Below are 11,329 nucleotides of genomic sequence, written 5' to 3' on the forward strand. Positions count from 1 at the left end.
GTAATAGTAATAGTAATAGTAATAGTAATAGTAATAGTAATAATAGTAATAGTAATAATAGTAATAGTAATAATAGTAATAGTAATTTTTTTTTTTTTTTTTTTAATAATAATAATAATAATAATAATAATAATACGTTTGTTTGTACAACAGAACAAAGGGCTTTTCCTCATTGCTATAATGAAAAATGAAGTTGAAATTACTGCAAAAAGAAAAGTTACTAAAAAGTAAAAGTTAAAAAAAAAAAAAAACATGGAAAACCAAAAAAATTATGAAGTAAAAAAAACAATGAAACCAAGTTCACAACTCCCGCGACGTTAGTGAGGCTCAAACTATGGCTGCAATGGTAATAGCAAGGTACATCGAGAAACATAACCATCGCACGCTATATGAGACGACTTTGTATAGGCCAGTGCATTTTCCGTTCATAGCGATTCTGTGACTGAAATTATTCATGCATATCACAGAGTTTAGCTGCAGCTGGTTTAAACACTTTAGAAAAAGCAAATTGCATTTATAAAATGTAGTCAACTGTCTAAAAAAATCTTTAAATGGTCCTCATATCCACACCCTACTGCGGATTGTCACCCAAATTTGATCATTTCTTTATTTGACCATGAAAAAATATTCTGCAAAAGTTTCCATTTTTAACTGGGACGTAAGTAATAAATGACCATAAATTTCACCCTAACATGGATCGTCCCCAACACATAATAATGTCTTCTTTGTAACTTGGTTAAACTTTCCCGAAAGTTCCATTCTGATCAGTTGACCCATTTTTGAAGTTCCTGGTCTAGGACGTTTTCCTTTGGATGGTCTTCATATCCACACCTTACTCCGGATGTCGTTTTTTAATTGTTCTCTAATTTCTCCATTGTCTAAGTTCCCCTTAAGGTAGGTTTTAGTAACAACATAATAATAATAATAATAACAATAATAATATTAATGATAATAACAATAACAATAATAATAATAATAATAACAATAATAATAATAACAATAATAATAATGATAATACTATAATAATAATAATAATAGTATGACCATTGCACGACGAATCCAATCCCGCTTCCTTTGAGCGCTAGACCATGCGACTCCGTTTGATGATTGTAGGTGGCCGTCTGAACGGATCGTTATTAAAAACCATCTATTATAATAATACTAATAATAATAATAATTGTAGGGTCATGGAAGTTGAGGGGTAGAGGAAGCATAGAAAAACATGCAAGCAAGTTTTTGCCAGTGACCTCCACAAGCTAAGGATAAGCCGTGCAACTGTGCAGAGTAGAAATGACTGGAGGAAAGCTATCATGGTGAACACAGTCCAACCTATGCTAACATGGATTAATTACAGACTTCAAATGATAATTATGGTAAAGAGCTTAATGCAAAAAAAAGAATAGCCCCAGAGGACATATAAAGGTAAAGGTATTTAAAGGTAGGAGAATAACTCATAACTCGCAGCGTCATTGTGCTGAATTGTCTATGGGCGTGGTCCATGAGTACCTAGCGGCCGTAAAGAGGCGCTTATAGTAGCTACATGTTCCCATCATTCTACAACAACAGGGGCTGAAATGAACCATAGCATCGGGGTAACCCCCTACACTTCCAAAGATCCAATGGGTTCTTTAAAAAAGCACACATTAAGCCAGATGCATAAACTGGACCTCTATTTTAAGTCCTTATCCGAGAAGACTTGGTTCTACCAACCAACCCTGCGCGAGGAACAGCTGGAACCAGCGCCGATGTTAAGGCTGTAGTTAGGGGCTTACTGCTCGGCCACTGGACTCGCCATACATATACTTCTAAAACTTATTCTATGCAATTTATCTGTGTAGTGATTAATTCGCCTGGCAACATAATTACAGTAAATGAGAATACAGTACTTTATTGGGTTTATTTAACAAAATTATCCCGAGTTGATAGGATTTTGAGGTAGAGTGTCCATCACTATACTATTTACATAACTTATTTACTTAACTTACATATAAACTGACATTTCCAGAATCAGAATTTTATGGTAAAATAACAAATTTAATGATGCTTTCATTACTTTTGATAAATATTAATGTTTTGTTACTTCCAACCACTTACTTATACATAAATACAACATTTATTTAATTAGGATAGTCATTGTTTTTCTCCTATATATTTTAAAATCTTATACTTCATAATCAAAATAAATTTAAATGTATTTACCCTTCAGGAAATTATAGAGAAAAATCAATTACAAATAATTAAGCATAATTACATACATTTTAACAATAATAATTATTAAGAGAATTAATTACAATTTATTATTTTTATTATTATAAATTACAAATTATTAGAAGTTCTTGTATATGCCTTAATTTTCTTATGATCGTCTAATATTAAAGGACTTTTTATAACTGGTTTTAAGTAAGAGACAAAATGAAGGATAGCATAGGTAAGTTGAAGAGCAGTTATGAAATGTCAAAAAGTCATCTTACAAGTTTTATTATTAATTACAAATTATTAGAAGTACCTGTATATGCCTTACTTTTTATGATCATTTAAGTGTTTTAACAAATTCTATAATAATAGATATTTAAATTTTAATATTTAAGGGCTTTTTATAATTGGTTTAACACACTATTAGAGAAAAAATGAAGGATGGAAGGTAAAGTCAAGAGCGGTTATAAACTGTCAAAAAGTCATCTTACAAGTCTTATTATTATTAATTACAAATTATTAGAAGTACCTGTATATGCCTTAATTTTTTTTTTATGATCGTCTAATTGTTTCAACAAATTCCTTAATAAAAATCTAAACTTTAATATTAAAGGGCATTTTATAATCGGTTTCACAGCACCATGAGAGAAATAATGAAGGATGCTAAGGTCTTGAACTGTCAATAAGTCATCTTGCGAGTTCTAAAAAAAATTTTTTAATAACAACGATGATCAAAATGAACCACAAGAAAACGATGGCCTTCCTTCTGAGAACAATTAGCCTCTTTTGGGAGGCTATTAATGACTCATTTCATGAAACACTGAAGTTGCAGAAGAACGGAAAATGCATTAAGTTTCTTCTAGGAATAAAAATTCTTATTTGAAAACTTACTGTCGTATTTTATCATCCATCCACGAGGAATTGGCTTCCGGAGTTTTCATACAGGAAAGGGCAGAAGCTTTAATGATGAAGTCATTTACTGAGAGTTTATCACCGCTAGCTTCCAAGATGGAGTTCAATTCTTTTCTTAATCTAAAAAAAGGAAAACAAATATTGGTTAAAAATTTAATGGAAGAATAAAATAGAAATTTGAAAAACAAATTATCATTGCATGATTTCATGTGTGCATAATAATGCCATCTCAAGTACAATTATAGTGAATTAAGTGATTATAGTAAATAATGATGTAAATAATACAGTTTAAACTAAGTTTTCTTACAATGTAGCTATTGGAATCGGGTTGATTTTATTCATTATATTTATTCATTCAAAAATCAGAAAATTCTCAGCACTTCTTCATTTCACAATTTAAAAATTTATATCATTATTTCACTTGCAAACTTACATACTAAATTTAAGTTGTATTATGGATGCAGCAGGTGAAAAAGCCAAACAAAATATACTTTGAAAATGGCCCTGTGGGAAAGGGACCCAAATTCAAACCAAAACTAATCTAGTATTAATCTTGAACTATGTGTAATCCATTGTTATTCACATGAAAATAAAATTTGAACAAAATTAAATTAATTATAGAGATGATGATAATGATTATAATAATAATAATTATAATAATAATAATAATAATAACGATAATAATAATAAATCAAATATTAAAAATTAGTGAAATTTAAATATTGATGAAGCATTTTTTACAACATGCCTGAACTAGGGAACCACTGAGATGATGATGATAATAATGATGATGATAATAACAATAATGATTAAAAAAATAATATAGTAAAAATTAGTGAAATTGACTGAACCTGGAACCACTCACTGGAAGGCAAGCACTAAAGCCAATAAATCATTAAATTATCATACAGATTCTATTGATCTTGGTGGAAGAGCGAGCTTCGTGTTCTTCCATTACTTTCATTTTTTTTTAATGTGTTTATTTTTAGTACTTTTTCAATGGCAGATTCAAGGGGACACAGCCGGCTGAGCAACCTAAATTTCTCTAATAAATGGAAGAAAAAAAGAAAATTATATTGAAATTTAAACCCTCAGAGTGCCATTTCTAGCAATCTAGAAGTGTCATAATCATATAGTGGGGCTGTTGTGGTATAGATCATCCATCTCTGAAAGTTTCTCCCTGGGGCCTATCTATGTCACATTCCTGGATCTGGCACTGAGATTTTCTACTTGGAAATCAAATAGGGAATGAAATGCATCAGAGAACAAAATTTATCGTAAGGATTATAAGAAGCCCTCGGGCGACATGTTTCATGACCATCAAAACCGAGCAATTCTCAGAGCTGTAAAAAAAACACAGAACCTATTTAATATCCCACCCTTCATTAAACCTGAAAAAAATTCACATTTTATGCTCAATAGAAGATAAGTGATTGAAATTATGACCTGCCACTTTCGATATAATTTCTCAAAAAGTTGTTAATTTAATTTTTGTCCTACATCTGTAAATTTAAATATGGCAGGAAGCATTATGAACGTATGAATATATTGTGACAGTGATCATTACTTTTCCCTGTCGTAAGATAAAATATTGTAGTACTTAAAGTGATCAAAAACATATATAAATGTATTCCTCGTTATTTAAGCATTGCAAAAATTATTTGGAGTGCATATTTACTGGAAAAAATTAATTTATTACCAATCTATGTTTGCATTTACTTCTAGGCTTTTAAATTTCTTAACAAAAGTTATTATCACCTGAACCAAGTAGTAAGTTTTATGTCATTTAATGTGAGTAGCATCTTTAATCAGTATCAGAAATGAATTTCTTGCATGGTTTATGAACATAAAATAGAATACTTAGTAGAACTTAAAGGATATGTTCTCAATATTAAACTTGCATACTTGAAAAATATAATTGAATACAGTCCTCCCTCCAACAAAAGACCAATTTTGGGACCCGGGTTCCCACAGTTTTTAGCAGCTTTGGTCTCTAATTAGAATAATAAAGATAAAAGACATTTGCTACTGTAATTTGGGACCACAGAAAAGTGGTCTTTAATTGGAGGTGGTCTTTAATTGGAGGGGTCTTCAGTTAGAAAGAGACATGTATCTGAATTGTAAACTCTGTTTTTTAAGTAATGTAGTCCCTTGGGTATACTGTAGTCCCACCTCAGGTATAAGCCAACCCGCTACAATACAGCCAATTTTACGTACTAGCCTTGCCTCTGGCAAAAGCCCATGGTATAAATTGAATGAGTACATTTAATAGCTAAATTTCCGCAGGCATAAGGCAAACCACCAAAATCAGGCCACTTTTTTTCTTTTTTTTCCCAAGGAGGGTGGGCCTATACCAGAATTATTAAATCATATTTAAATATATAAAATAAAATAGTAATTATTAGCATATATAATGTGCTCTTTACTGTTGTCTCACAGTGCTATAAGACTTTTGGAAATATCAACTGGAACAGGTGAATTTTATGGAGAGACTTGAATTCGAGAGATGAAGACTTAACTGTTATATGTAATCTGATTAAAAGTTACAGGTGCCTGGGCAAAGAAGCCCTTTGGTTGATATTTAAGGTGAATTCTAGGAAAAACAAGAGTGAGTGTGTCCATTTCGAAACTGAAGGCCAGCACGTAATGCAACATAAAGTGATATAATATTTTGTAGATAAGTAGGAGCAGAGCCATAAACATACTTATAAATCAGGGTTGCAATCTTGTACCATAACTGTAACTTAAGATAGTATAATACATACTCCAAGTATCGAAATGCACGCCATCGGAATGATGGCATAACTGTAACTGTTGCTATATTTGTCTGTTATCAAATTAAGGTCACATGATCACCTGCCAAGTCACTTTAAATATGAAATCATCTTCCCAGACCTCACTAGCTGCTATAAAACAATTCTTTCAGTTTTGATGCCTACTAACTTTTAACCCTCTTCATCTGATTATCTGAGATACTATGGGTGGATGGATTTATTAAGCGTAAACAACATGGATAGCCCACAAAAGTGAAGAAAACTTATTTCCAATGGAGTCCTTCCGGTGGTACAGTATACTGGGAGAAAATCCCCTCCTCTTTTATTTATTTCAATTTTAATCATAAGGCGTTTGTCACCTGTTAACGCGCTTCCTTCACTTTTGTATACCTTTCGTGAGTAAGAAGTTTATTCAATAAAATTAAATAAAATAACTAAAAATATTGCAGTCTTTACTGTGCACATGGGCCATTTTTTAATGGCTTAAACATCTCATTAAAAAACGGAGATATCCAAACCTGAAATACAAGGTATCGTAACCTGAAATACAAGGAAAGCAGCATTGAGAATTGAAGCAGCGATGGGAATTGAACCAGTGACCAATATCTCCATGGTTCAGCGCACACACAGTGTACTTCAACATACTACTCCCTTTAAAACATACATCTCAAACGCCTATCTGTCTTCACACTGAATTGAAGTAAACTTTGTCTGTTATCAACCATGTTTATGAGCCCATGCAGGTTAGTTTGTAAGTTGGCGACTAACCAAAATTTTGGCACAGAATAAAAACCAAAAAAATATTAGTATAGTTGAAGGTTTCTACAGAATATTATATATTTATTTGAATAAACGCCATGCTTTGAATAAATGCCCCCTCGATTAAACTTCAGCCTCCAGAACTTCATTTGGAAAAACTCCTCCCTCAAATGAACATTAATGCAAATATATTAATGATATCGAATAAATATAAAATTTTATTTTGGGCCAATTAATGCACCCTCTGCCACGAAATAGTTTAAATTTAAGGGAAAAAAGGTTTTTCTTTATTACACCCTCTGCTGCCTGGAAATCACCAAAGGTAAGATATGTATATTTCTTTCTAATTATATAAATTTGAAGCATTTAAGCATCCTATTTTACATTCACCAATAAAATTTTGTTTATATTTTCTCCTCCATCTGGATGATTTTGGCAAAAATATTTGCTAAATAAGAAAATTTTACTTTTATTTTTTTTTTCCGCCCTCCTCCGATAAGCTTTAAAACAAATAAGTATGTGAAACAAGGAATAAAAAAAATCGCGCCTAAATTACTGTAAAAAATACCAATGGAAATAAGTGTGAAAGGTTTGCATGGTGAATAATATCAATGATCAATGATCAATTTGCAATTAGCAGAGGAAGACTATAACACCTATCACAAGGCAGTAGAATAAAAAAAACACAAAAAACATTTGGGTGGCTAAGAATAGGTTCATTTGACTAGGTAGAAATTAAAGTTGGCCAAAACATCAAAAACCCTATGACTATCTGTCTAAAAACCTTCAGTTTGGTGTTAGCATATTGATAATAAAAGTGTGTAATGAGCATATTTATTCAAACCATTAAATATACAATGAAAACCAACTAAGGACCACCACCACAAAACAAGTATAAATCAAGAGAAACTGAACTTTTTCAATGTAGTCATTATTGAAATATTATTATATCTTTTAATTTGATCATTTTACAAAGCAGCCTAATGTTTAAATTGAATGTTTGAGTTTTTCCCAATTTTAATAAAAAGTACACGTCTCCATAGGTCTCCCTCTCATTAAAGAGCCTTCCCATTGAAGATCACCTCCAATGTAAGACCACTTTTCTGTGATCCCATGTTACCAAATATCATTAATATTTATTATTCCAATTAGAGACCTCCGAATGTCAATATTTATCATTTTAATTGGAGGCCCTCCAATTTAAGATCACCCCCAATAAAAGACCACTTTTCTGTGATCCCATGTTACCAAATATCATTAATATTTATTATTCCAATTAGAGACCTCCGAATGTCAATATTTATCATTTTAATTGGAGGCCCTCCAATTTAAGATCACCTCCAATAAAAGACCACTTTTCTGTGATCCCATGTTACCAAATATCATTAATATTTATTATTCCAATTAGAGACCTCCGAATGTCAATATTTATCATTTTAATTGGAGGCCCTCCAATTTAAGATCACCTCCAATAAAAGACCACTTTTCTGTGGTCCCATGTTACAAAATTTCATTAATATTTATTATTCCAATTAGAGACCTCCGAATGTCAATATTTATCATTTTAATTGGAGGCCCTCCAATTTAATATCACCTCCAATAAAAGACCACTTTTCTGTGGTCCCATATTAACAAATGTGATTTATATTCATTATTCTAATTAGAGACCAAAGCTGCAAAATACCATGAAAACTCCAGTGCCAAAAGCGGTCTTTAATTGGAGGGAAACCTGTATATCTTTGACTTTTTTTTTTCCAAAAGTTAATGGCTGCTAGGGTAGGCCATCCTCCATTTAAACAAAGAACTTACTGTAGTACATTGTCCATCTCAACGTCAACAGTGAGGTAGTAATGTGGAATTGTCTGCTTCGACTCTAACAATCTCTTTGCTATGGTCTGTGCATTCAAAAAAATAAAATCATTAAAATTCATAATCATTCGTGCACATCATTTTCTTCAAAAGACTTTTTAACAGGATGCCTAGAGGTACAAATTAAATCTATTGATTTTACTTCATTTGTCAAAACTGGTAACGTTATTCTAATTATTTAAGTGCAACACAATAATTTACAAAGAAACAAAAAAAAATATGAATCTAAACATATACTATAATACAAATAAAAGATATAGTAATACCACAGGCTTTTCTTTGCTTAACAAAAAAATAAAAATAAAAATGAAAATGAAATTCAATTTTAGAGGTACGAATTAAATCTATTAATTTTACTTCATTTCTCAAAACTGGTAATATTATTCTAATCATTTAAGTGTAACACAATAATTTACAGAGAATTAAAAAAAAAACGGAATCTAAAAATATAATATAATAAAAATAAGAGTTACATTAAGACCACGAAGCTTTTCTTTGCTAAACAAAAAAAAAACCACCTGAGTATTAATTAATGCATTTTTAGCGGATATTAACAACTTTCCAGAAGATAATTATAAAATACTGTAGACACTCTATTAAAAGAGTAGGAGAAAATGTGGTATTTTAATGGAATGGTCCCTGCATGTAGTTTGGGTGAAATTTTAATGGACAAAGTTTCCTTTAGCTGGGAGTGGGGAAATGGTGGTCCTTTGAAAAGTTTAAAATAATTGAGGTTGTTCTATTTAAGTTTTTACTATATTCAAAAAATATAGGATATATCAAGTTATGATTGAATGACTGGTCAAAATCTTGGTAACCAAAATATGTACAAAAATATTGTTTTATAAAATCTGATAAGAATGTATCACTCCATTATTTGGCTACCTTCAAAAAACATTAACAGAAGATACCTAATCACCCTCTTCTAATTCAAACAAAGAATGGTAAAATATTTTGTTTTTATAATAATAATTAAATATTAATACAAATATTTTTGAACAATAAATCTATTGGATGCATTTTATATATAAAAAAAAAATATCAATATTTATGCAATAATAATTAATGCAATATTTTCACATAAACCAAATTCTTTTAGTGTTCAATATTATACAAATAATGAATGTTTATGAATGAACTAAGAAGAGTTTTTATGAGTTGAAAGATTGACTGTTTCATTCAATGAGTCAGAGCCGAGTTGAATGGAACAGTCAACTTTTCAACGAATGAAAATATTCTTTCCATCGTACGAATACAAAACATTCATTATTTGTTTTATAACACACCATAGATCGGTTCGGCCTAGGCCTAGCTAGCCTGGCCTAGCCTATCCTCTGCTCAAAACCTAGGCCTAGGGCTAGGCTAGAAATCTGTTAGCACATTTTGGAAAATAAAAGCTGAATTCCGCACAGATTTTGCGCAAGTTTGAGCTAGTTTTTGAGGTATCATCCACGCAATTAAAATACTTTACAGCCCTTTACAGTAAACAAAATCTCCGATACATTGCACACTGCAAGACAAATTGTAGGCCCGAGAAAGGTTATAGGTGGCATGACATCATTTTAATGGAATCCGGAAAAATTTGGTCCCGTGTCTTTTTAAGTCATTGTGTATCCATAGACTACGTGATATGGAAGATTCGGACGGGAAAAAATTCACAGTGGAACAAAATTTGATTCAACGATGAGCAATGAATTGGCAAAATAACTAATGTCACATGGTACAAAATCAACCAATCAAATTACCGTACTAGAATCCATTTAGGTAGTTCAATAAAATATTGTTAATTATACTGGTATTTGGGGTTCATTTTGGTTCAAGTGCATTGGTAATTATACTGGTATTGAGGTTTATTGTGGTTCAAATGTTAATGATACCAGTCTTTAGTGTTTAAGTGTATTGGTAATTATACTGGCCTTTGGGGTTCAATGTGGTTCAGGTGAAGTGGTATTATTATACTGGTTTTTGGGGTTGAATGTGGTTCAGGTGCAATGGTAATTATATCATTTTTTGGGGCATAATGTGGTTCAGGTGCATACATATCAGTCAATGTTTTCCAGATGTATTAGTATTAATACCGGTCTTTGGGTTCCATGTGGTTCAAGTGTATGGGCAATAATACCAGTCTTTGGGTTCAATGTGGTTGAGGTGTATTTGTAATCATTTTGGACAATGTGGTTCCAGTGTATTGTTAATAATACCAGACTTTGGGTTCTATGTGGTTCAGGTATATTGGTACAGTAATTATACCTGTCTTTGGGTTTGATGTGTTTGAGGTGTAATGGTATAACCGTATCAGTCAAATGGTTTCAGGTATGTTGGTATAAATACCAATGTTTGTGTTCAATGTGGTTCAAGTGTATTTGTAATTATACTAGACAATGTGTTTCAGGTGTATTGGTATTAATACCAGTCTTCGGGTTTAATGTGGTTCCTGTGTATTGGTAATTATACCAGTTTTTGGGGCTCAATGTTGTTCAGGTCTATTGGTAATCATATCAGTCAATGTGGTTCAGGTGCATTGGTAATAACGTATACCAATTTACATGCGTTTCAATATAGTTCCAGAATATTGGTAATTATACAGGTTGTTTGGTACTGGTACTGGTATAAGATATTGCACCTTTTCCTTGCGGTTATAACCGCAGGTTAGCTTTTAGAATGGTTAAAGTAGGTAATTATACCAGAATTTGAGTTCCAATATGTTTCAGGTGTATTGAAGGTTATACCAGTCTTTGGGTGTTGGTACAGCTATGGTGTACCAGGGTAAGGGGAGAAGTAAATGGTGTGACTATTATAGCAGTAATTACACTATATTTTTT

At 31.5% G+C, this 11,329-nt stretch overlaps 1 protein-coding gene across 2 annotated transcripts in view; it reads right to left on the reverse strand.

The window, feature by feature from the left end:
• Positions 1–3,084: 3,084 nt before the first annotated feature.
• LOC117103356 (dihydrolipoyllysine-residue acetyltransferase component of pyruvate dehydrogenase complex, mitochondrial-like) overlaps positions 3,085–11,329 on the reverse strand; it is a gene marked incomplete at its 3' end in the record, with an annotated part of 20,359 nt that continues 12,114 nt past the window's right edge. For both annotated transcript variants that reach the window (XM_033243901.1, XM_033243909.1), the window contains 2 exon segments: positions 3,085–3,225; positions 8,448–8,533. In XM_033243901.1, the coding sequence (XP_033099792.1) occupies positions 3,085–3,225; positions 8,448–8,533 (227 nt within the window).

Source organism: Anneissia japonica, unplaced genomic scaffold (genome assembly GCF_011630105.1).
Source record: "Anneissia japonica isolate Jap-2015-1 unplaced genomic scaffold, ASM1163010v1 scaffold1065_len1792383_cov172, whole genome shotgun sequence".
In the NCBI taxonomy this organism is placed as follows: Eukaryota; Metazoa; Echinodermata; class Crinoidea; order Comatulida; family Comatulidae; genus Anneissia; species Anneissia japonica.